This window comes from Aspergillus wentii (genome assembly GCF_001890725.1).
Source record: "Aspergillus wentii DTO 134E9 unplaced genomic scaffold ASPWEscaffold_7, whole genome shotgun sequence".
Classification (NCBI taxonomy): domain Eukaryota; kingdom Fungi; phylum Ascomycota; class Eurotiomycetes; order Eurotiales; family Aspergillaceae; genus Aspergillus; species Aspergillus wentii.
In genome coordinates this window covers 130,281-156,124 of record NW_024467838.1, presented here as the reverse complement: position 1 = coordinate 156,124, position 25,844 = coordinate 130,281, and the positions used below count along the sequence as shown (strand labels likewise).

The following is a 25,844-nucleotide window of genomic DNA, read 5'->3' as shown; positions in this document are numbered from 1 at the left end:
TTCAATCACTATATTCAATTTCTCTTTCAACACGTATATCAGTATACTCCATATTATCCCTGTAGACCCTTTGAGGCTTGACCGCTATACAAGAAATGCGCTGGCCAAAGAGAGTCACACATGCGCTTACCGCGTGACTCGAACTGTTGCAGAAGTCAAGAACGACAACAATCCAGATCTCCATCGAAGTGGCCCAGAAATCAGACATCATCTCCCAGACCGATCTATCTGTGTCTCTATCGATGCAAGAAGTCGCGAACTCTCCGAAAAGGCAACAATCCCCGTCCAGAAAAGAGGAAATCCACTCCGCGTCGCCACCAGCGGAGAGAATTTCCCTCTGACTACCAGGGGAATTTCTCCTCTTTGGGACATGATATCTTTCCCCGGATGTATCATCTTCATCCCCCCGCGCTTTTTCGTCTTATCATCATCTCTCATCAGTGGAACTCTGGGGTATACTCTATGGCCCACTGCAATGAGACATCATCACGGGCCATAACCGAAATCTCCAGGGCCTCTCTTATCTCATTGCGGGGATGGCCTTTGTCTATCCAAGTCCCAACTTGGTTTTGTTGACGCCATGTGGGGGATACAGGTCGTTGGCTTGTTATCATGTCCCCAGCGCCCCAACACGTGTGGTGTTACAGTCGAATAAGATGAGACATATCATGAAAAGCAGAAAAATAACTCTATAACCGTTCCTCAGTTGCCGCTGCACTGGCTCTCCGCATGACGCGTCAGTTTTTGGTATATTTCCCCGTTAGGAGATATTTCCAAGAATGGCCACGCATCAAAGACCGTGCGGGGACAATGATGGGCTTCAATTTATCTGCTTGATTGGAGGCCTTCATTAAGAGCTTTCTTTTATGACAAGGGTCTCGTCCATCTTTTTTTCTTAATCTTGACAACATCTTCTTCACTGTCTGAAGTTATTTTCAATTGAGAGTCTTGGTCTTTCAACTCCATTCTTATTTTTCACCGAATCTCCTCTCATTATTGCGTGGCCGGAGTGCCATTGCTACCTGGACATCATGGACTCCCTTACACAGTTGGGTCTGAACAACCCCGAACTCTTCAAGGAGCTCTCAAAATTGGCCACGCCTACAGGTGTCGCCGACTACACAGCTCTGGCATTGCTGGCTGGAGCTGGAGCCACCTATCTATCGCGAGGAATCATCTGGGATCAACCTGATCCATATGCCCATCTCGCATACGAACGACCGCAATTGAAGAACGGCGGCGCTCTTGGCTCTACCAACAAGGAAACCAGAAACATTGCACAGAAACTCGAGGAGGCGGGCAAGAATATCGTCGTTTTCTGGGGTTCTCAATCCGGTACAGCAGAAGGTTTCGCACAACGGTTGGCCAGAGAAATCTCTCTTCGTCATGGCCAGGAAACCATGACTGCAGACCTTTCGGACTACGACTCCGAAACGATCAGTCAGATTCCAGAGTCGAAGCTGGCCATCTTCATTGTTTCCACGTACGGCGAGGGAGATCCCAGTGACAACACCGCAGAGTTCTGGGATTGGATCAACAAGGCTCAGAATGTCTCCCTGTCTAATTTGCGATACGCCGCGTTTGGTCTGGGCAACAGCAACTACAAGTTCTATAATCGTGTTGTTGATGTTGTCGTCGAGGGCCTGGAAAAATTCGGGGCAAAGGCCCTCATGCCCGTTGGTAAGGCCAACGACGCAGAGGGTGCGACAGAAGAAGACTTCATGGCATGGAAGGATGATCTGTTCACGGTCTTCAAAGAGAAGCTGGGCTTCGAAGAATGTGAAGTCAAGTACATGCCAACCCTGGTCGTCCAGGAAGACGAATCTTTGGAACCAATCGATCTTCATCATGGAGAACCTGACAATCGTCGTGATTCCAAGGCAGCTGCTCAGTGCACCCCAGTTCGCACACTGAACATCGCCAATTCGAGAGAGCTTTTCAATGCGTCAGACCGAAACTGTCTTCACATGGATCTGGATCTGAGCAGCCAGCCAGAGTTCACCTACAAGACAGGAGATCACCTTGCCATCTGGCCTGGAAACCCCACCTCTGAAGTCGAACGCTTGTTCGAAGTCCTGGGTCCCTCTGTTCGTCCCCATGTCCCTCTCGGCATCAAGTCGCTCGACCCAGCAACCAAAGTGAAAATCCCAACCCCGACAAGTGCGGCTGCTGTTTTCCGCTACTACCTTGAAATCTGCGCCCCCGTCAACCGTGACAATGTTCTAGGCCTTGCACAATTCGCCCCAACCCCGGAGGCCAAGGCATATCTCCTCCAGCTTGGTCAGGACAAGGACTATTATGCCAACTTTATCAATCGCACACATCTCAACATCGGCCGTCTTCTACAGCTAGCATGTCCTGGAAAGGCTTGGTCTGACCTGCCGCTCTCATATCTTGTCGAAACCCTACCCCATATCCAACCCCGATACTATTCCATCTCCTCCAGCAGCGTCATCTCCCCTCGCAAACCCTCAATTACAGCCATTGTATCATCGTCACCTCTTCCAGAAAACCCCGACGAGCTCATCCACGGCGTCACATCCAACTACCTCCTGGCTATCTCTCAACAATCCCGCTCACAACCCCACCCCCATGGCATCACCTACCACCTCAACGGACCCAGTGACGCCCTCCAAGACGGCAAAGTCTTTGCACACATCCGCAGAAGCCGATTCAAGCTTCCCATCACAAGCAAGAACCCACTCATTATGGTCGCTGCCGGAACTGGTCTCGCGCCCTTCCGTGCTTTCATCTCCGAACGACGCCAGCTCCAACAAATCGGAAAAGAAATCGGCCAGATGGTCCTCTTCTTTGGGTGTCGTAACCCCGAAGAAGACTTCATCTACCGTGATGAACTGGAAGAGTTGCAGAATGCCCTCGGCGATCGGTTGCGGGTTGTAACGGCCTTCTCCAGAAAACAGGGTACACCGCGCCAGTATGTGCAAGACCGAATTGTCGAGTTTGGCCAGGATATTGTCAAGCTTCTTGACGAGAGCGCCAACTTCTATGTCTGTGGAAGAGCTGGAATGGCTCGGGAGGTAGAGAAGGCCGTTGGTGAAACGATGAAACAGGTCAAGGGATGGAGTGACGGACAGGTAAATGACTGGAGCAAGGCAATTAAGAAGAAGAACAAGTGGCAAGAGGATGTTTGGGGATAAGCAAGGAATAGCGGCTCTTTTACGAAAATATTTTAATACGGTGCACAGGGGTTGGTTGGGATTATAGAATTTTGTGGACTTTTTGTTCTATTTTCTTTTCTTTTTTGGTTCTACTTCGTATGATATGGACACACCAATTCCGGATCCATGCAATATAAACCCATGCGTTATACCTTCATTTTATCCTGTATGTCCATTTTCACCCAGTTCATAAAGCCAAATACCTCATCACCAAATAATCATATCTTTTTTTTCCCCCTGTATCTATCAAGAACAATGATAACGAGCATAATAATTAACAAGTTAACAATGAGAATGAGTCTTGACTGGGTGGCTTCAGACTCGCTTTCCGGCCAGAGTGAAAATCTGCTGCCAGATTTCAATCCACTGCTGCTGTTTATACGACAGCACCTTCTGGGGATCGCGGAATGTGCCGGCCAGAATGTCGCGGATGCGGGCGCTGAGAACCTTGAGGGCGAGCATGTATTTCCAATCACGGACTGCGAACCGGACTCGGTTTTGGTCGATGGAAATGACGCCCGAATACATCTATTGCATAAAGTCACTGGTTAGTATCTGCTCTTTTATGCGTAACTCGAATTTATGAATCTCACCTTGAACTCGGCATCACCGCACAATAATGCAATGGCAAAGTCGTCCACGGCGCTGGTTTCATGGGCGTTGTAGTTTCGGTTTCGTGCTTGCATGATGTGGTAGTACGAAAGCCATTTCAGAGATGCATCCGCATGCTTGTTTACTGATGTTGGGTGGAGGGTGACTGCCTGGTTGTTTGCTACATTCCGCCAGCCTTTGCCTTCCCGAGTGAGTAGTTTGGGGTAGAAACTCCATGCTACGACCGAGTTAACAACGACATCGTTGGCGCTGTTAATGTCGTACTCGTCGGGAATTGTGAAGAACTGTCGTTGCCGCCCACCAGACCGTGCTCTGTGATGGTGTTAGTCGTAGTGATTAATTAAAAGGGTGTATCAAGAAGCGTTGTTTACCTATTCAACGATGTCTTTTGAGCCGGGTCCAGAGTGAGAAGCCCCGCGTCGGCAATGGAGACAACTAGTTGCATCTTGACATCTTCAATGTTCAACAAGGTCTGGGAACTAAGAAAGTTCTTTCGGCAAAAGGCAAATTCATTGGTTCCCGGTGTACTTCTCGTGCGCTTCCAAGCGCAATAAGCATTGTATACCGTCAGTAAGTCCGAATCGCCTGCACATAAATGTTAGCATGCTGAGGTAAACATGAAGGCAGTAATTGAATCATACCCTTTTTGAAGGAAAACCTTGAGATGTCTTTTTGAGCGTTAGATCCCATGGTGCTGACGAAAGGCGATTTAGACGATAGAATGGCAGCAATGCTGAGAGCAGCATCGAGACACTTGAAGAAAGCTCCGTGGATGATCAGCTTTCCAAGGAAAACATCCAAAGGCAGCTTAGCAAGTTGCGATCCCAAGGGGGTCAAGTTTTCGGCATTCGTTAGAGCTTTGACCTCCTTAAGAGAGTCAATTGCGCGACGTATGTTTTTCGACGAAGGTGGATCTAAAGCCTCGAGAAGAGTCTGCTCTACCTCACCAAGCTTGCAGATCTTGACACGCAACACTAGATCCTGAAGCGACAGACGAAGCATTTCAGGAGTTTGTTGTTCCGCGAGCTCCTTGAGGTTAGTATTGGTATAGCCGGTTGAGAATTAATTCAAGAACATACCAACTTATCGTGCCTATGTTTGGTAAACATATGGAAGCAAATTCCACTTTGTACACGTCCAGCTCTTCCCCGACGTTGCTTTGCATTGGCACGCGAGATAAAAGACTCTACCAATCTCGACAGTTGTCGTCTCTCATCGAAGCTAAAACAAGGTTAGAAGGACTGTCATACACGCTTGTTACATGTAATGTGTACGTACCGCATCGTCTTCTCTGTGCCTGCGTCGATGACGGCAGTAATATCCGGAATCGTAATACCTTGTGGATTAGCAACATGTAGTTTTCATTAGGACAAGAACGTACCCGTTTCCGCAATATTGGTGGCAATCACAATCTTTCTCATGCCCTCTGGAGGCACAACAAATGCCTTTTCTTGGTCTTCACTTGCAATCGAAGAGTGAAGTGCATGTACGATCCAGTCCTTTTGGAAAGCGGGCTCTGATAGAATCTCATCATTTAAGCGACGAATCTCCGCCATACCAGGCATGAATATCAGAATAGCTTTACTATAATGTTCTAGCTCCGGCGTTGAAGCGATCTTGGTCAGTAACTTCTTGATAAGCTGGTAGTCAAGACGATATTCATCAAAGTTCAGGACTGTTTCCTTGGTTTGCTTAGAATATCCTTCAAGAGTGGCCAGAGCACCGCCAGTCGTATCGCCCTCGGCATTCTCTGCTGCTATCTCCTCCGTATCCTCATCGATCACAGTGTTCGAGTCGTTCTCTGCCAGGCGATAATTTGTTAACTCAATAGCATCCTCGAGATATTTCATCTCCACAGGGAAGGTTCGTCCAGGTATATTCAAAACAGGGACACCTCCGAGATATGATGAAAATCGGTGTGCTTCGAGAGTAGCAGACATCAGAATAAGTTTGAGGTCTGGCCTTTTTTGCATCAATCTCCGAAGAACAATGAGTAAAAAGTCGCTATCGATAGAACGCTCGTGGACTTCGTCAAGAACAACGTGGGATATATCCCGGAAATCGTCTGGGCGCTCCAGCATTCGCACCACAACTCCAGTTGTCCTATACAATGTAAGTAAGAAGCCAGGACAGAGTGGGCAAGACACTTACGCAAATACCAATCTTGTGGATTGATTGAGTTTGCTTTCCAGTCTGACGGCGAACCCAATCAGAGAACGAACGGTCCCTACATCATTCTTGCTTTCCCCTAATTCCTCGCTGACTCTTCGCGCTAGAGAAATTGCTGAAATTCTGCGGGGCTCTGTCACGTAAATTTTACAAGGACGGCCCTGCTGCATTTCATGCTCCAGAATAAAGGAAGGTATTTGTGTACTCTTACCACTTCCAGTCTCACTGCAGATGATAAGCGCACGGTGTGTATCAAGCGTATGGAGTATTTCTTCTTTGAAATTCCATATGGGCAGGTTCATCCTTCCCTGAATCATGCGATTGAAAGAAGGCGTAGCTGTTTTCTCCATCCATATTCTCTTCAACTGTTCATCAAAACCAAGCTTATCTTTCGAAGTGACTTTCTGAGGGGTTTCTGGTCTGCTCGAAGCCACATTCCTTCTCCGGAAATTATCGGACAACACAACATCGTCTTCAAAGCTTCCATGGTTGTCTTGCACCAATTTTTTGATATCTTTGACTGTATTCTTGTCAATTTCATCCTCCTGGGTCTTTTTCGCGTTTGCAAATTCAGTCCAAAGCTCCCTCCAAATTGCTGGCAGGCGCAGATAAGATTTTCCTTCTTTGGAGTTCTGTGGGAAAAGAATGAAAAGGGCAAGCGTTGAGACGAAGGCTTCGGCTTGTTGCGAGGTAGGGGTTGCAAGTCCATCCATAGAGACAAAAGTAGCATAAGAATTCGATTTGTGAGTAACCAAGTCCACGGAAAAGAGGAACGGAACTTCCTGGGGTTTTGACCATCTCACTTCAACTGCCTTTCGGTTTGAATATGTTGAAGGAGAAAAATCTTTAAAAGTGATCGTACTCCCGGAATCCCTAGATATACCAACCGCATTAGCGTAAACTGGCTCAAAAAATATTACTGAAGATAATTTCATACTTGGCTTTACAGGTCTCTTCTAGCACTCGCCTAGGATTGAGACCAGTCCATTTTCCAAAATCCCGTATTTCCATGGCAGCGTTCTTCAGTTCCTCGGTGATTATACCAACCTCTAGAACTGGCTCCTCGGCCTGGAACATGTCGCCCAAGAGGTCTGCGTTATCCTCATTGGTATCTTCAGTGGACAGAACAGTACTCTCTGAAGTTTCCTTCGCCTCCTCGGGAACATCTTGGTTTGGGGTGTCTTCAGAAGGCAGTTTCTCTTCTTCCCGCTCGATACGCCGGGAAAAAGCTGCTTCTTTCCTGAGATCATCAAGCTTTTCTCTCCACAGATACTCGGCTTCTTGGCGATCGAAAAGAACGTCATTTTCGATATTAGAAATTTTTCGCTGGATTCTAATGACCTGAGAATCGTCAGGGCTACTTTCCGTATTCTCACGACCCGTTTTCTTCCCCTTCTTGGGTTTATCGAAAACTTCAGGCCGGAGACCATACAAGCGAGTCTGTAGTTCCAAGAACTTTGGAACCAGAGTATCAGGATCAATGGAGCTATCGGAATCATATGGACTCGAACTTAAAGCGCTTGGAGCTTTTGTCTTTTGCTTCTTAGTTCCGCTATTATCCTGTTTGGTATTTTCAGTGGAAGATCGTGGAGATTCACGATCTAGTGGAGGTTAGCCTGCTAACGCGAGAAATACTAAAGGCCTAGGTTTACCAGTGATCCAGGAAATGGACTTTTCGGAGTCCTTAGGTGCTTGAGCATTTGTCCGCGCATAAGACGGTAGTTCTTCAGAGCTGCAGTGCATAGCCAGCCAATCTAACGACTCGTCCAAATTCCATAGCACATCCCTATTGGCGCTGGGGGCATTGCCGGAGAAATATAGCAAAAGATGTTTCATGGCACCTTCGATCTTTGTTTCAGGGAAGCCAAGTCTAGAAAGTGTCTCCTTCAAGGTCCAGAGTCTCACGTATAACTCCTCTTCGGAGCCAGACCGTTTGACGCCATTCGAATCTCGCCCAGGCATGGGACTAAGCTCACGCTCTTCTGTATCGATGAGCTTGAGAACCCAATCCAGCACTTCGGTAGGCAACCATTCTAGAAGACTCAATGAAGGGGCCTGTTGCCGCAGCACCCGCCGCTCGGTCTCGAGTTTGGTGACCTGACGCGCTGCGTCGTTCTTGCACTTGACCCCATATTTATCAACCAAAATCTGTAGCTCCGCATCTTCCAAATGCTTTTCAAGCTCCTCGGGTGAATAATTTTGTAGAGATGAGGTTTCTTGTGTCTTCACGGGCGCTTGGCTCTCCTCCGCTGGTGTTGGCCGTTCGCTTTCCGATGTCACTTTAGAGTCAGCCGTTGATGTAGGAGCTGTTGGCTCGGGAGCCTTTGGTTTTGAGGGAACAGAAACCGTTGCAAATCCTCGAGCAGGGTTGGAGGCTGGCTTCTTCTTTTTCTTGTTGTTAGGAGGCATAGTTGTCGAACCAGTACTTCTGCCAAGGCAGGACGAATAGAAAGAATTCGAGGACTTTCGACCAGAAACTGTAGGAAATAATTAGAAGGGCTAACAGGGAAATAAAGAGCGAGTCTTGATTATTTCCCTTGTGCGAGCGAAAGTGTTGGACGACTTCCCCTCCATGGGCGCGCAGGTCGAGCCGATGATGTCGGTTGACGGTGCTGTCTCCCCACAACGTCGAAAACTTTTATGACAACATCGCGGGAAAGCCATTCAGCGGATCTCACGCCGACATGCTCCAACTCACCTAACATGGACGAATTTCCATGGGAACAGGTGAAAACAGGAGACCTGGAGAGCCTGAGTGTCGTTCTCTTTTCGAGTTCGACTTCTCGCAGAGTTCGTGCTCTCCAGGAACTCCGCGATAAAGCTGGTAAATGACCCCTCTAATCCCTCATTCCATGGAAATTGCTGACTCTTCCTGCGCCTTTCCCCAGGGGTTGAACTACCGCAAAACGCTCATCAAGATCTTATTGATATTCTCTTCAAAACTATTCCTCGCTATGTCGATCGGCCTTCCCGTGAAGCCGCTCAACAATGCCTTCGCTCTCTCCTCAAGGCACCAGCCCCGACCGACGATCTGAAATACATCATTCAGAAGCTACAGGCGGAGACATCTCGGTCTGGATTTGCACCAACATCTGCTTTCGTCCTGCTGGAATGGTGCTCCGTTTTACTACAGGATCTAAAGGATGATTCCAACACGCCATTGTCAACTGTGCTGGACCTAATCGTTGTGGATGCGAAGGCATTGGATATCTGCCTGGATTCTTTTCCCAAGCCAGGAGTGAAGATCTCCGCACTGAGGGTTACCAGACGTGCCCTGCGCGCAGCATTTTCATCGAAAACTTGGGGAGATGATGCTGTTCGCCAATCTGTGGATCGATTGACCAGCGGCTCGACTTCCGGGCAGAGGAACGCACCGTTCCTCGGTGTGATCTCCGGTGTTTGTGCACGTCTCCCAGCAAAAAAGCCTATCTTGGAGGAGCAAAAGAAATCCATCATTGCGTTCTACGTAAAGGAATTGATCGGTTCGAAAGCAGCGGTGCCAGCTCATATTGCAAATGGCCTATTTGACTTCTTCTACTCTTTTGTTTCCCATGAGGATCTGGTCTCTGAGCTCTTGCCACCCCTTGAAAAGGCCATACTAAGATCACCGGAGGTTGTTCTTGGTGGATTGTTGCCAGCCCTTTCCTCTTCGTTGCCCGAGGAAATGGATCTTTCAGAAGTTCTGTGTTCTCGTCTCACGAAACATCTCCTTTCAAGCATGAAGTCAAGCAATGCGGCTATTAGACAGGGTGCTATCCAGTCTTTCGAGTCACTTCTTTCCAGATCCAAGGCCGAGAGCTGGCTCCTGAAAATCACAAATGAGATTCTCGGCCCTCTGAAGACCCAGAAGATCACCAACCCTGAGCAACGTGCTATCTTTGCCCAAACACTCTCTGCGATCTTGCCTTCTGCCGATCTTTCGAAAGAAATCGTTCAGGGCCTGATCCCTGTTTTCTCGCGCGAATCTAATGAAGTTGCCCTAGAACAGGAGATCAAAGCGTTCTGCAAACACCTTTCATGCCTTGTTCAATCTACCGTCAAGGTTAGCGATGATGTTGTCAACACTATCGTCAAAGGGTCCTCCGATAAAAGAGTTCCTTTCCGGAAGCTTTGGCAGCTCAGTGTTGGCGAGGTGCTTTGGAATGCTGACTTCAAGGGTCAGCTAAGTCCTGAGGTAGAACCATTTGTCACCAAGTTTATGAATAAGATGAAGGACATGTTTGACGAAGTTTCATCCAATCCTTTGCCATCGGCACAAGGCGGTTCTCTATCAACGGCTTACATCTTTCTGGCATTGTCTGAACGCCTGAATTTGGACAAGACTGCCTGGGAGAACACAGTAGCTCAGTCAATGATGCTTCACCCTAAGCCATCATTTCTTGTTAACCCAAGAGCTTACTCAAAATTAGCTTCTCAGGCGGAAGTGCAATGGGCCGTCAGGGCGCTTGCCGCAGTTACATCGGGATCTAATTTTGAGACTGTGGAAGATGCAGCAAAGGTTGCTTGGGCTCAGGCTTTCATATACGCAATTACTGCCCCCGGACTTCAGACAAGTTTCCGGGAAGAATCAGCCAAAACTCTGTCTGAGGTGTATCTTAAAAAACCAGGGACCATGAGTCGCATTTTCGTCGACGCCTTGTGGGCTTGGATCCTGGCTTTCAGAACTGCAGAAAAGGAGTCCGCTCCTGTTTCTGCGGGCCCAGCAAGCGAAAAACTGCTTCACCTAGTCACAAGAGCGATTTGCCCCCTGGAATCAGTTTCGAAGATGTCTGGCAATACTACTTCTGATCTGAAGAATGAGCTTCTCGGTCTTCTTGTTCTCTGCCGACCAGAGTTGATTCCCAATGTTTCATGGATTGGTCTGTGTTTGAGAACAGGCACTGACCCAGGCAACCTTGTTCGTGAACTTCCCGGTGAATGTATGAAACAATTGACCCGGGTACAAGAGGTTCGTCACGTTCCTATGATCTCAGTTCAAAAAATGATCACTAACCTCCTTCCCTCAGGACTCCGTTCAATCCAAGGTCCCCGCAGTCAACAACGCTGTGTGGAGTGCGGCGGCAGACCTGGCGTTCGTAGCACCCGACGTTATGGTTCCTGAACTTGTCAAGCAGATTCAAGATGACATGAATGCCACAAGGTTGTCTAAATTTACGCCAACCGATGTTGCTATCTCCCGCACTCCTGAAGGGACCATGTTCGTCGATGTTCTTAGCACTAAGTCCAAGCAACCAGTATTTGATAAGAATACTAAAGACTATGATACTTTGAAGTGGGAGGAAGAGTTGCGAGCACAACTTGCCGAGAAGAATGGTCAGAAACCAAAGAAACTCACTGGCGAAGAACAGGCAAAGGTCAAGACTCAACTCGCCAAGGAGTCCACTATTCGCGCAGAAGTCTTGCAGGAGGTGAAAAGAATCGAAAGGGGCGCCGGAATCATTCAAGGCCTTGCAACTGGCCCTGCTACCGAGGCAGATGGCTGGATTAACCCGGCAATTACCTCTTTACTATCCTTGGCGCAAGTAGGTGCTGGGTTGTTTGTTGGCGATATTATCTCAAAAGCGTATGTTGTTTGCGCTGAAAAGCTGTCATCACGCCTGGGACCGCTTCGACCCTTTGTCGGAGTTGCAACGCTGCGGGCAATTGGCAGAACCAATCTACCTGCTGAAATGGAAGCAGAGCCTCTGGGAGGTAGGTCGTACGCGGCTCTATATTGGCGAAAGAACAATTATTGACGTGCTACAGAGCTCGTGACAAGAATCCTCTACCGCCTGCGTTTCGCATCCGAGCAGCGCCCTCTTGATGTTCCATCATTGGCCTATGTTCTTCCCTTGCTCTTTTCAATTCTTGACCGTAATGGAATAGAAGAAAATAAGGCTGAAGGAGAGGGAGAGCAAGTTTTGCTCGCTCTTGAAGTCCTATCTTTCCACTCGGGTTCATGTGAGTTCCATTTTACTCTTGACAAAAAAAAAAAGAAGAAGAAAAAAGATTCCACAGCCATAAGCTGACATATGCATAGTTTCCGATTCACGTCTTCCTCGTATTGAGGTTTTGGGCCAGATCATTTCGTCGATGCAGAAATACTCTCAGCACTATAAGCTCATCAAAGATATTCTGAACGATTTCTGCAGATGCATCTCGCCAAACATCAAAAAAGAGGAGCTGGATATGCTTTTGGAGGGAGCCATCGTTTCTGATGTTTCCGTTAGAACTTCAGTGTTGCAGGTTATTTCGGCTGAAATTGATCTGACAGACCTCGATTTCTCCGAGCACATCTGGCTAGGTTACCACGATCACGTGGAGGAAAACGCTGAGATTGCCGAAGCGATTTGGGAAGAAAATGCATTGGAGGTTGACGACACATGCTACGAAAAGATTATCAAATACCTCTCTTCCAAGGACTCACAGCTTCGTGGTGCAGCTGCTCGCGCGTTGGCGCATGCGATTGAGTTGAATCCCTCAGTATTTGGAGACATCCTGTCGGAGCTGCAATCGAAGTATCAAATTGAAGTCCAACCCAAGGAGCCCGAAAAGGACAAATACGGAATGCCTAAGAAGATGGACACAACAGATAACTGGGATGGTCGAAGTGGCATCGCCTTGGCTTTCAACGCCATGACAAATATCTTCGAGGGCGAACAGATCGTTTCTTTTCTCCGGTTTTTGATTGAAAGAGGACCTCTTGTCGATAGGAGTGGTACAGTCAGGGCTCAAATGGCCGACAGTGGCAGATCTGTTATTGCTGCGCGCGGTCAACAAAAGGTTGAGGAGTTAATGAAGCTCTTGGAAACCACGCTGGAGACATCTGACAAGGCAACTGAAACATCTGACCTGCTTAACGAAGCAGTGGTTGTTCTTTACGGATCTCTAGCCCGTCACCTCAAGGCGGACGATCCCCGTTTGCAGACCGTTATCAAGAAGCTTCTCGCCACCCTTCCAACCCCCTCAGAGAGTGTTCAGTCTGCAGTTTCCGGCTGCCTTCCCCCTCTCATCAGACTTTCTGCTTCCCAAAGCTCGGGCTACGTCCAAGAAATGCTGGACCAGCTTTTACAATCAAAGAAATACGCTATCCAGCGTGGCGCTGCTTACGGACTTGGTGGTATCGTCAGCGGAAAGGGTATCTCGACGTTGCGAGAATTCCGAATCATGACACATCTCAAAGCAGCCACAGAAAACAAGAGAGAGGCACACCAGAGGCAGGGAGCATTGTTAGCGTACGAGCTTTTTGCAATGATCCTTGGGCGTACTTTCGAGCCATACGTTATCCAGATAGTTCCACAGCTGCTCTCCGGTTTCGGAGACCCGAGTATCGATGTACGCGATGCCTGTCTTGATGCCGCGAAGGCTTGTTTCTCGAACCTTAGCTCTTATGGAGTCAAGCAAATTCTACCCACACTCCTTGAAGGTCTTGATGACACACAATGGCGCAGTCAGAAGGGAGCTTGCGATCTCCTCGGTGCCATGGCTTACCTCGACCCACAGCAGCTTGCGGCAAGTTTGCCTGCTATCATTCCGCCTCTTACAGTGGTTCTTAATGATACACATAAGGAAGTGCGGAATGCCGCAAATCGCAGTCTTCAGCGATTCGGTGAGGTCATCAGCAACCCAGAAGTGAAGTCCTTGGTCGGCGTACTTCTGAAGGCTCTCAGCGATCCGACGAAGCATACAGACGAAGCTTTGGATTCACTTATCAAGGTCTCCTTCGTTCACTACTTGGATGCTCCCTCTTTAGCGCTTGTTGTTCGTATCCTCGAGCGTGGTCTTGTTGATAGATCGGCAACCAAACGAAAGTCTTCCCAGATCATTGGCAGCTTGGCTCATCTTACCGAGCGCAAAGATCTCATTTCTCACTTGCCCATCATCGTTTCTGGTTTGCAACTAGCCATTGTCGACCCCGTGCCCACGACTCGTGCTACCGCGTCCAAGGCTCTCGGTTCGCTTGTTGAGAAGCTTGGAGAAGATGCCCTTCCCGACCTTATTCCCAACCTTATGTCTACACTCAAGTCTGACACTGGGGCTGGTGACAGATTTGGGTCTGCCCAGGCTCTTTCGGAAGTCCTTGCAGGCTTGGGTACGACCAGGCTCGAGGAAACTCTGCCAACTATTTTGCAGAATGTGTCCAGCTCGAAACCTGCTGTTCGTGAAGGCTTCATGACTCTCTTCATCTTCCTTCCCGCGTGCTTCGGTAACAGCTTCGCAACATACCTTAACAAGATCATTCCGCCAATTCTTGCTGGATTGGCAGATGACATTGAATCGATCCGCGAAACCTCTCTCCGTGCTGGTCGTCTGCTGGTCAAGAACTTCTCTTCGAAGGCTATCGATCTCCTTCTGCCAGAACTTGAGCGTGGTCTTGCGGATGACAGTTACCGTATCCGACTCAGCTCCGTTGAGCTGGTTGGTGATCTTCTCTTCAGCATCACAGGCATCACAGCCAAGGCTGATGGTGAAGAGGAAGAGGAGGAAGCGGCACAGGCCGGTCAATCCTTGCTCGAAGTCCTTGGAGAAGAGAGAAGAGACAAGGTCTTATCTGCTTTGTTCATCTGTCGCTGCGATACTTCGGGTCTTGTCAAGAGCGCAGCTATGGCTGTGTGGAAATCGCTTGTGGCCTCTCCTAAGACCCTCAAGGATATGGTGCCTATTCTATCCCAGCTCATCATCCGACGTCTTGGGTCTTCCAATATGGAGCACAAGGTCATTGCTAGTAACGCGCTTGGTGACCTTATCAAGAAGGCCGGTGAATCGGTTCTCTCGACTCTGCTGCCTTCTCTCGAAGACGGTCTCCGAACCTCTCCGGATGTGGATGTCAAGCAAGGTATTTGCATTGCTCTACGAGAGCTCATTACCTCTGCGTCCACGGATGCCCTTGAGGATTACGAGAAGGTTCTCATCTCCACTGTCCGGGTTGCCTTGGTTGACAACGATGAGGATGTGCGTGAGGCTGCCGCAGAGGCATTTGACGCACTGCAACAAATCCTAGGCAAGAGGGCTGTCGACCAGGTTCTGCCCTACCTCCTACACCTTCTTAGGAATGATGAGGATGCCGAGCAAGCCTTGTCAGCACTGTTGACACTCCTGACCGAACAAACTCGTGCCAATATCATTCTTCCTAACCTTATCCCAACGCTACTTACATCTCCTATTTCTGCATTCAACGCCAGGGCACTTGCCTCTCTGGCGGAAGTGGCAGGATCAGCCATGTCACGCAAGCTACCACAAATCCTGAACACTCTGATGGACAACATTATCTCGACGACAGACGACGAACACCGTCTCGAATTGAGCAATGCCTTTGACACTGTCTTGGTATCTGTTGATGAATTCGACGGTCTCAATGTCGTGATGAATGTGATGTTGACTCTCATGAAGCATGATGACCATAGACGCCGTGCCAACACGGCCATGCATTTGTCCAAATTCTTTACTGACGCTGAAATCGACTTCTCTCGTTACCATCAAGATCTGATTCGTGTGCTGCTTATCTCGTTCGATGATAGTGACAAGGATGTCGTCAAGTCTGCTTGGACTGCATTGAGCAAGCTCATGTCTTCCATGCGTAAGGAGGAGATGGAAGTGTTGGTTATTCCCTCTCGTCAAGCGTTGCGGCAAGTCGGAGTGCCTGGAGCGAACCTTCCAGGTTTCAGCTTGCCAAAGGGTATCACTGCTATCTTGCCGATCTTTTTGCAAGGTCTTCTCAACGGCACTGTGGATCAGCGTACACAAGCTGCTCTTGCAATTGGTGACATCATTGACCGTACTGGCGCCGATTCTTTGAAGCTGTTCGTCACTCAGATTACTGGTCCATTGATCAGAGTTGTTTCGGAGCGGTCTGTGGATATCAAATGTAAGCCATGTCATTCTGTTATATGCTTTTTGTCTTTTTTTTTTTTTTTTTCCCTCCGGTCATGAGGCTAACAGAATCGATCAGGTGCCATCTTCCTCACGCTCAATAAACTTCTGGAGAAGATTCCGCTCGCTGTCAAGCCTTTCCTGCCTCAGCTTCAGCGCACATTTGCGCGAGGCTTGGCAGATACATCCAGTGAGACTCTTCGTAACAGAGCTGCTAAGGGTCTTGGAATCTTGATCACCTTGACTCCAAGGGTTGATCCCCTCATTGCAGGTAAGTCAAGACAATTGGAATACAAAGACATACAGTACTAATCGTTATAATAGAGCTTATTGCTGGATCGAAGACAGCCGATATCGGCGTGAAGAATGCTATGATGAAGGCCCTTCAAGAAGTGGTTGGTAAGGCCGGTGGTAACATGAGCGAGGCCTCAAAGAACGCCATCCTCGGTCTCATCGACGACGATGCTAGTGACCAGACCGGTTAGTTCATACTAAGTCCTTCATTAAATTTTTCTCTTTCTAATTTCACAAATAGATACTGTGGCTATTACCAATGCCAAATTGCTCGGTGCGCTTGTGAAGGTTCTTCCTGCAGCGACTGCAGGCCCGCTTATCAAGTATGCCCTCTCTACCTTGAATTTCTTGAAATAAAACTAACGGAACTTAAGAAACCGCGCTCTCACAACGCATTTCACGCACGCATCAATCCTTGGGCTCAACTCCTTGCTTGTCGAGTCACCATCTTCTTTGACTGAACATTTCGAGGCTGAAACGCACTCCATCATATGCCAGGGTATTTCTAACAAGGATGTAAGTTTCTGATTACTTTTTCAGTCTACAGTTTGACGCTAATTCAGAGGTAGCCCTTTATTGCCGACAACAGCGTCCTCGCGGCAGGAAAGTATCTTCTGACGGAAAATGAAGGCCGTGGCTTTGAGGCCAGCAAGGCTATATTTGAGGCCTTATCGGCTTGTATTTCACCAGGCACGCCATCTGACACCCGTCGCTTGGCTTTGGTGGTCGTGCGAACTGTCAGCCGCCTTCATCCCGAAATGACTCGTCCCCATCTTGCTTTGCTTGCACCACCAATCTTCGCCAGCGTTCGTGACATGGTGATCCCTGTTAAGTTGGCAGCAGAAGCAGCTTTCTTGGGAATATTCTCCGTAGTTGAGTCTGAGGGTGCCGTTTTCGAGAAGTATATGGCTGGACCTGGTGCGGAGCTTCCACCTGGACCGAAGCGGAGCATGTCCGATTACTTCAAGCGTGTTGCGATCCGTCTTGCCAACCAGGCCAGAGAACGAAGGGAAGCCGAAGGTGGACAAGGAGGATTGGGTCTATCCAATGACGAGGTTGATGATGAGAAGGAATTGTGGAGTATTGGAAAGGTCGATCTTGGAGAAGGTTCATTCGAGGAGTGATTATTGTTCTGCATGAGCTAGATCTATACTACCTCTTTTCCACTTGTGTATATCTTTTCTATACAAAAAGTCCGTTTTCATGATATGTTGAATTAATTTCACGTTCCTTTTGTTTACATCACCAATGAACATATGACATTCTTAGATGTTTCTATGTCATTATCCCCAGGCGATCATGACGATGACGCGATGCCCTAGACCTATGGAGATCATGTGACATTGGAAGTAAGCGAAAGCATCAAACAGCTAATACAGAGTACGATCAAGAGAGCCAGCAAAAGACGCAAGGAAGATGAAGAAATATAATGTATTTGTTTATGATTTCCAGTTCAGTACTTGCAATTACTTTTCCCGAGAAATGGAATAATTGCCAATTAAATACTCTTTAACTATGGTCTTCTTGAGGCTCTTGACATCTTCCCCGGTCGGGACAAGCGTCTGGGGCACAAACCCTAGGGTGGACCCTCTCGCTTAGCAGCACAGTCGCTTAGCTAATCATCCGCCGTATCTCAAACTCCTCACCTGGGAATTCTACCCGTCGACGAGTGCAACGAACATCATCCGCCAACGACCGTCGACACGCCGACATCAAGATGTGAGTTTCATCTCCAGAATCCGAAATTGTTCATTGAGGGGGAAATACTGCTCTTGGAGCTTTTTTCTTCCCATGATCATGCCCCTCCGAACGACCTGTGGCACCATTTTTTCTCCAGGTCTCCCGATTTTGGCCTCATGCTGACCGAGTGTTTTTGCTCAACAGGGTCAACCTTCGCACCCAGAAGCGCCTCGCCGCGTCCGTGGTGGGCTGCGGCAAGCGCAAGATTTGGCTCGACCCCAATGAGATGAGCGAAATCTCCAACGCCAACTCCCGTCAGACCGTCCGCAAGCTCGTCAGCGATGGCCTCATCATCCGCAAGCCCGTCACCATGCACTCCCGCTCTCGTGCCCGTGAGCTCAACGCAGCCCGCAGAATCGGTAGACACAGAGGTCTGGGTAAGCGCAAGGGTACCAAGGACGCTCGTATGCCCAGGTATGGACACGCCTAATCGACACCTTTTCGCTCGTCATTCTACTCCCATCCACGGGTGGCTCGGGATATGCTACTGTGAGGGAACCGTTTTGCTGATGGATTGTCTTTAGCGAGCTCCTCTGGATGCGCCGCATGCGTGTCCTCCGTCGCCTCCTTGTCCGCTACCGTGCCTCTGGCAAGATCGACAAGCACCTCTACCACGAGCTCTACCACCTGAGCAAGGGTAACACCTTCAAGCACAAGCGTGCTCTCGTTGAACACGTAAGTTCTTGGTCACCAATATCTCGGATGTCATCGAAAACATTGCCCCACTGAGGGGCATTGCGGCAACAATATATAATCATCGTGATGGAACTTGCGAGCTGACTTGATATCTTTCCCCGAAACAGATCCAGAAGGCCAAGGCTGAGAGAGCCCGTGAACGTGTTCTCAAGGAGGAGATGGACGCCAAGCGTGCTAAGAACAAGGCCCTCCGTGAGCGGAGACAGGAGCGTGTTGAGGCTAAGCGCAACGCTCTGGCCGCTGGCGAGCAGGAGTAAAAATCCTTTGATGTTTTTTGGCGGTGCGGAGGTTGAACTCGGGAGGAATCAATCAGCCAGAGGGTAACAGGTCGGCCATATTGTTTTTCTCTCCCGGTCTGCCTCGATGGCTTGAATTTCGTCCGGGACGGCTTTTATATCGGGAACCTGGCAATCCGGGGAGGGTCGGAAACAGCAAAAAATGCGTTTCTTTTTCTTTTCATGACCGACAGAAAAAGAACATCAAAAAATTAAAACAAGTCAAATGGCATGGCGCTCTGTGTGATATGAAACTTTGATTTATTGCATTTCTCCTGCTTCCATCCAACCATCCCAACCAAGTCCCGGATGTTTTTCCTTTCAACCTTCCTTGGTCCATCTCAGGCTGTTTTCTACTTAATGTCGTAACGTCTTACTACTGAATATCACACTAGGATCATCTCGGTTTGTAATGTGATTGTTCAGTCGACTTATGAGTCTTATACGGAGTATGCTTTACGGTATCACTACCTAGTAATCAACGGTTTTAAGGAACGTTCATCTCCAACCTAAGTGGGGTGTAGTCTTAGAATTGTAGCCTGGAATCTGCAAGTCTTTTATCGCGCGGGGGGATGCACCAAGATATAATGTAAATTCCTCAACAAAAATAGCTCTATATAATAATCCAGGGGCCTTTTATTACCATGTTCCATTCATCAATTATTGGATTTCATTTTTTTTTATATGGTTGTGTTTTATTTTCTGTGGGTTGATGTGATTCCCCTTGCATCATAGTGGAAATATATTTTGAGTGGATGACAACATATCGATCACGAGTATATCTACACTTACATGCAGTTCTTGTGAAATCTGCAGACGAACCACAGTATCACGAATTAGATATTACCGCAACGGTATACATTTCAAGCAACTTGTATTTTCATACTCCTATTCAAGATCTCTAGCCTACTAACTTTGCTATATCGTTCACCTTGTGGGTGTCCTTGTTATAGGTCAACATGTTGCGAAGATTTTTAATCTATATAGAGGACTGGTAAATCTTCTAGAAAGTCTCAGGTATCTGAGAGGAGATATTACATTTGAAGATTTCTAACCAAATACCATTATAAATTCTTTTGCATAAAATACTAGACAATAATAATCCCTACAATTATTATACCAAACCAGTTGGTCTATAAAAGCAGAGTTCCACCCATAAAGCCCCAACATATAGGTACGCGTAACCACGCATGAAATCCTCATGGCTCATATCTCGTATTGCATATCATTTATGACCACAAACAGGTAGTTCCACCTTGAAGTTACAGTCAAACAAGACAGCGGTTGTTGCCTGGTAGCTATACCCGGTCCTCTCTGATTGGAAAATAAGTGTCTCTCTGCATTGCGCTCTGAGGAAGTTCCAAATCAAATGGATCACTTCGTGTGCTAACCCGCGCAAACGAGTCGCGCTGTCTAGCTGACCTCGGTTCCGAGATTGAAAGTTGATAGCGAGCCCCTTGAAGGCTCCCTAAGCTGCTTCTTCCGGGGAGAATAATGGTGCTACCATAGCTCTGGTCACTGCTGCACAGAGACGCCTGATCTGAACTGAATTGCAGACCAGAGATTGTTGTCACCATCTTTTGGATTGGCTGAAGCCTTGGTTCAGATAGAGAAGCCTGCCTCATGGATGGTGGCCCCCTGTTGGGCTCTGGATCGGCGAACGGATCTTGAACTGTACCAAACATGCCATGAGGACCGAATTTTTCATGTTGTATCTCTTGCATGTCGGAGAAGGGATTTTCGACTCGAGCTGACCTGGGTGGCGCCGGCGCCCCGGAGAAATTACGCATATGCGAATGCATAGATGAACGAGTAGAGTGGGAAGAGGTATCCGACTGGCAGCGCCCATGTGTCATAGCTGAAGAAGCCGCAGAACCTCGACCATTCAGTAGCAGTGTCTCACTGCCACCTAAGTTTGCGGTGCTGCGAGATTTTCGCCGCCTGTGACGATACACAAGGAAGCATGCCAAAAGTATGAGTGCGAAAAAAGCCAGCGCACCCAGAACGCTGCCGAGAACAGTGCGAAGAGTATTATTCGAGTTACTATACCCTAGTCCATCTGACGGAGTTTTCGATGGATTGGCTCCGGCAACATGTCCTGTTGCCGTTGGCGAATTGGTAGAAAAGACCCTGTGTGTTCCTAAACTCGACGACACTGACTTCGACTCTGTTGTAATTGAAATGAGCAGCGGGGAAGGGTGTTCAATGCTACCGGAAGACACCAGAATGCTAGAGCTGGACGAGTTCCGTGATTCTGATGGAGAATAAGGCTCATGAATTGATGTGGCTGTAGGTGTGGTTGTGAATGTAGTAGACGAAGTAGTCAGAGGCGGTGCTGACGTTGTACTGATTGTATTTTGTTGGGTCAGAGATGATGTTGTTGATGTATTTAAAGGCCTTTCTAATGTCGAAGAACTCGTGGATAACGAAGTCTCAATAAATGAAGTCGGATCAGAGGTTGACACAGGTGTTTGTAATGTGATATTCGACGCCGAGGAAGCTGTGATGGGAATTGGCTCAACGGGAAGAGCTGAAGAGCCGGAGGATGAACGTGTCGTCGCTGCCACGGGTGATATTCGAGGGACTTTGGTGCATTTCAAGCCCTTGAAGAAGATGATAGATGGATCTGACATCTCGCCAAGCCCGCAGGCTGTATGACGGCTGCAATGACAGTACTAGAATAGGAAACCGAGACGACACTCGAGTCTATTGCATCGAGGGCAAGTATATGGGAAATATGGATAGATATTGCAGGGTCGAAGGTGCCGCTGATGGGCAGGGATGAGAATGGACTATGAACCAAGGGAATAAACCAGTGTGGACGATCGAAGAGTTTGACAGCATTCTAGACCCTCATTTTTTCGTTTCTCTAGGTCAAATAATGGTGAGAAGAGACAGAGCACAACCGAACTGATCCATGACAATAGTCGTCAGAGGCGTTGGCCCGAGTTGAATTCTTCTGTTTCAGGATTGGAGTGGTGTGAGGCAGATGGAGCATATAGGAAACCCATGTGGATTGATTGTATCACATCTGACAAAGAAGAAAACAGGTTTGAATTATCATTATCGACAGTCATGAGAATAAATAAAAAATGATTCATCGAAAGAGAGAAAAAGAGAGAAAAGAAAAAAGTGCTCAGGCTGACCCCGAGTGATTAGGATCATTCGAGTTGTCGTCTCAGGCGCTTCTCCTAAGTGCGGAGAACTATCACCATAATATTATCATGATTGTAGGGGCTGTTTCCCCTCTGGTATCTGAAGACTTGAGCACGCACCAAGCCGAAGATGAAACAAATGCCATTGAGACTATCCAATCCCTTTTCCGAAATGGATGTGATGGCCTGGTATGTAGTACTTTGGGACACACCAGTCAGGACAGCCCCTGCCAGAAGCCCCCAGGTGTGATCGACCGTCAGAGGGGGAAGCGACAGAGAACGGGCGCATATTGGCTATGTGGGCGCCCAGAAACATAAACTTCACATGGCGGTTAGTACTTCTGTATAGCAATGAACCATGATTCTCGTTTCGACCAATCTTTGGGGAGATGGCGGTTTCAGACAGATAGCAAAGCAGCAGTCGAGAGTTGGTTGAAGCGCCAGATGAGGAGGCATTGCCGTATGGGGAAAGGCGTGGTATAGTGTCATGTGATATCATGTGATGGTATTCCGCTGACTCAGGTGTGTTCGGTCCGACTGTCTCCATTGGGTGTCACGTGCATCGACAATCATGACAAGCGCATTAATCACAGCAATAATACAGCCTCAAAAATGCAGAAATAAGCGAGTGGTGAGTGCAGCGTCTCCGAGCTTGGATCAGTATTTGGAATAGGGTTCAGCGGTAGGGTTTGTCTATTTAATTCTAATGGGTAGAGCGATCGCCTCATTATTAGCTGGAGTGGCAGATACCCCACCTCTGACTAGTCAAGAATGCTCTTACAACGATGTGTACATGACTACGGTACAGAGTATTTTGACAGGCTGGGTTTTATCAATACATCCTGGTGATTTGCATTTACTGTGCCTTTCAAAACAAAACAATACATCAGAATATGTTCTTGCATTGTCCAGTAGCACTTCATAGTAAATACGCACGGCCCGATGCGAGTCCCGCTGGAACCCAAAAAGTCCCCTAAAAGAAAACGTTTGACTCCATCAGAAGAACAACAACAACTGCAAATGATCGGAATCAGGTCATCGTCAAAGTACTGTCAACATACCATTTTTGCTGCTTTGCTCTTCGGTTTCTGTCTCTCTTCCTTTTTTTTCAACACTCAACATCTCGCATATTAGTGTATTTCCTTGGCTGGCTCAGGAAATCTTCTCCGACTCTTCGCATCCCGTCTTAACGTTTACCCCTCAGCCACTCCAAGCTCAGAGCACAAGCACATGATCACCTGCTCCCCATCTCTTTACTTACCTGCCTTCATCTTGAGCAATTTACTGTGATCAAGAGTTTTGTCTATTGAAGACATCGGATCATGTTTGGCGCTTGGGCTGCTACGCTGAGTAAGGACTCCCCTCTTCCAATCCACCTGCTACCCGCCCGTGTCAGCCATGGGCTATGTTGTCATTTTATTCCATGATTTTCAATTTACCCTCGCTTGTAATGACCATGATTCATTACTGAAAAGCATGAGATGAATGATAATATCTACCCTATGGCCTTTGCAGATTAGGCGCGGAGACCTCCGGGGGTTTGCTCTACGTTCCTAAACCATATCCCCTCATGCTTTTTTGCTAGGCGAACTTTCCAGACTGGAACTCTTAGAGCTACTTCGCAACTGGTCTGGTGGTTTTCGCTGAAAATCCTCGCTGTTCTTGGTGATGCTTGCTCCCAGGTTAGCCTGCGACCTCGCGCTTCATAAAATCACCGGATAAAGATATTGAAACAAGCAACTGATAATTATAGGCGCGCCTTCGGTGGGCACCGAGCCCGACAAGGAACGTCAGCCCCCATCTGCTGCGACGCCGCTTGATTTCCCTGTATACAACCTCTTGGATGCCACCGAAAATGAAGCCGAATGCACCTTGGATGACCTATATCACGATCTAGCCTCGATCAAAAGGCCCCAGGATATCTCCGCAGAAAGATTCAGGTCTCTTAATCTCAAAGTGGAATCGGATATTCCTGCTTCGCATATCGTTCCAGAGGCCTGCCAGGGTTCATCTCCGCCGTTGCCGTGGGAAAATGCTCCTCCCAGGGATCCTGCAGATGAGCCGATTCTGATGGAAAACCAAAACCCATATCCATCAAATGAGAGGTTTGAGGTTGTGAAAAATGAACTGTTGTTGGACAATGATGATGCGTTTCGAGAGGTTGGGAGGTTGGCCCCTCGCGAGGGTCGTCAACGGGTTCGAGTGACCCAAACGAGAAAATTCTGGACAGGACTGGAACGAATGGCGCAGTATTGGGACACTAGCCTGGATAATTACTACGAACGCCCTGCCACACCACGACAAACGCCAGATGAGGAAACGGGGGACAAGATGCAGGTAGATGACCAAATCCAGGCTTCCAAAGGAGCTGAGAAATCAGACACGTCCATGGAGGTTGACAATCCTCCAGCCACACAAGCCGCTGGTGACAAACCTCAGCCCGAGGAAGAATCAGGACGGCCATCAGTTGCTGTGTATACTGGACGCCGTCACGGCACCGGTAGCGAAATGCCAGAGGATGCCCGTGACGAAACTATCCGGGCATTTGCCGAAATGGCTGCCTGGCCTTTTGGGTGCCAGGTCACAGTTCCAATGATTCCCCCGAGACTGACCGTCAAGTCCATGCTGTTCCCCGTTCGACATTCCTTTTTCTCCGCTCGATCCCCCAAGGACCGACAGCTGGCTCGAAGTGGCATCATGGAAGGACCTATTTTAGTTGCACAATGTCGGACTGAGACATCATTCCGCGGACCAGAGGAAGCCCCTGGCTCAGGGATAGGAGAGATTAGCGATATCTACCGTGAAGTTGGCGGTATGCTTCTGGCAGCACAAGAACGAGCACGAGAGGGCTCGACTGAAGTCAGACCGGGTGAGGGCCAGTGGTGGACGACGACACCTCGATGGGGTGGTGCACCAAACGATGGAATGGAGGAAGAGACCAGCAATGAGGAGGACAAACCTACGGCGGAGACTATGAAGGCGCGCAAACGCTCCAAATTCGACCATCCCTTTACGGCATCGCGTCGACCGGGGGCTCCTCGGAAACTGACAAACAATGAAAAGTGGAAGCTTGTCCAACCCGGACCCAGTCTGTGGGATAGGAGAATGCGATATATTCAGCTTGGGAAGAACCGGGAGAGTGCATTTGACGATGTAAGCTACCTGCAAGACCAGGAAAGAGGAATGACTAACATGGAATTAGATATATATGCTGTCATCTATCAACCACCACCTTGCGATTCTGCATTTACGAGTCCACCGTCGATATCTTGATATAGTTACTACAGGGAGTAGCGACTTCCCGGCAGTGTCCGACGTACCAGACCAGCCATGGCATGTATTGAAGTTGCGCCGGACACGATGGTATAATCTGTTTGATGTGAAAGACCGTATTGAAGCATTCGAAGGTGTCTGGGGAATATTCCATCACTCCGTGCGAAAGCCTTGAACGTGATATTATTCGATAGTTACACGTATATACCTAATCCTTGGATATATTAAGATAATCACCTTGATTGGATGGATAGAATAGCAGGTAACCATTAACCAAGAACAATACCATTCATTATCACATGCCGAGGGAGCAAAAATAAAAAGAAAAGAAAACAAATTTTTACTTTCACGGTAGGATTATATTACGACCCCCTCTGAAGGATTCATAATTTCAAATAACACCGTGGCCGAGCCTCCACACCCAGTCACCCACAACTGGATGATACGCCAACAGCCAATATGACATGTACGCATGGTCCAAGTCCAAGTACATGCATAGATAGCTGGATTGCACCATTGCATACATACGAGTCGGGACCAGATTCTGGGTGGAGGGGGTGTGCCGCCAATACCAGACTATCGGAAGAGGCATGCGATGTCGC

At 48.2% G+C, this 25,844-nt stretch overlaps 6 protein-coding genes across 6 annotated transcripts; 4 read left to right on the top strand and 2 right to left on the bottom strand.

Moving 5' to 3' along the window:
• Positions 1-1,031: 1,031 nt before the first annotated feature.
• On the top strand, positions 1,032-3,158 carry ASPWEDRAFT_116905 (NADPH--cytochrome P450 reductase; the record flags this gene model as incomplete). The annotated part of the gene is made up of 1 exon (XM_040828694.1): positions 1,032-3,158. The coding sequence occupies one exon, from the start codon at positions 1,032-1,034 to the stop codon at positions 3,156-3,158; it is 2,127 nt and encodes a 708-aa protein (XP_040685416.1).
• Positions 3,159-3,494: 336 nt separating this feature from the next.
• On the bottom strand, positions 3,495-8,369 carry ASPWEDRAFT_118185 (putative ATP dependent RNA helicase; the record flags this gene model as incomplete). Its single annotated transcript, XM_040828800.1, has 10 exons — positions 3,495-3,707; positions 3,773-4,103; positions 4,163-4,376; positions 4,433-4,817; positions 4,871-5,012; positions 5,070-5,127; positions 5,173-5,894; positions 5,943-6,833; positions 6,898-7,561; positions 7,613-8,369. 10 exons carry the CDS (start codon positions 8,367-8,369, stop codon positions 3,495-3,497), a joined length of 4,377 nt encoding a protein of 1,458 aa, XP_040685415.1.
• Positions 8,370-8,585: 216 nt separating this feature from the next.
• Positions 8,586-17,476, top strand: ASPWEDRAFT_43695 (putative translational activator). Its single transcript, XM_040836084.1, has 10 exons — positions 8,586-8,784; positions 8,849-10,908; positions 10,967-11,651; positions 11,706-11,900; positions 11,980-15,804; positions 15,889-16,080; positions 16,134-16,289; positions 16,345-16,426; positions 16,478-16,619; positions 16,673-17,476. The coding sequence occupies exons 1-10, from the start codon at positions 8,664-8,666 to the stop codon at positions 17,225-17,227; spliced, it is 8,013 nt and encodes a 2,670-aa protein (XP_040685414.1). The 5' UTR covers positions 8,586-8,663; the 3' UTR covers positions 17,228-17,476.
• A 284-nt stretch (positions 17,477-17,760) lies between these two features.
• Positions 17,761-18,976, top strand: ASPWEDRAFT_138882 (60S ribosomal protein eL19). The gene is made up of 4 exons (XM_040829381.1): positions 17,761-17,822; positions 17,988-18,257; positions 18,368-18,518; positions 18,647-18,976. Coding segments are annotated over exons 1-4 (573 nt in total). The 5' UTR covers positions 17,761-17,820; the 3' UTR covers positions 18,797-18,976.
• A 1,136-nt stretch (positions 18,977-20,112) lies between these two features.
• Positions 20,113-21,447, bottom strand: ASPWEDRAFT_175059 (uncharacterized protein; the record flags this gene model as incomplete). The annotated part of the gene is made up of 1 exon (XM_040831310.1): positions 20,113-21,447. The coding sequence occupies one exon, from the start codon at positions 21,445-21,447 to the stop codon at positions 20,113-20,115; it is 1,335 nt and encodes a 444-aa protein (XP_040685412.1).
• Positions 21,448-23,197: 1,750 nt separating this feature from the next.
• On the top strand, positions 23,198-25,525 carry ASPWEDRAFT_628489 (uncharacterized protein). Its single transcript, XM_040838678.1, has 3 exons — positions 23,198-23,319; positions 23,723-25,122; positions 25,172-25,525. The coding sequence occupies exons 1-3, from the start codon at positions 23,292-23,294 to the stop codon at positions 25,415-25,417; spliced, it is 1,674 nt and encodes a 557-aa protein (XP_040685411.1). The 5' UTR covers positions 23,198-23,291; the 3' UTR covers positions 25,418-25,525.
• The last annotated feature ends 319 nt before the right edge of the window (positions 25,526-25,844 follow it).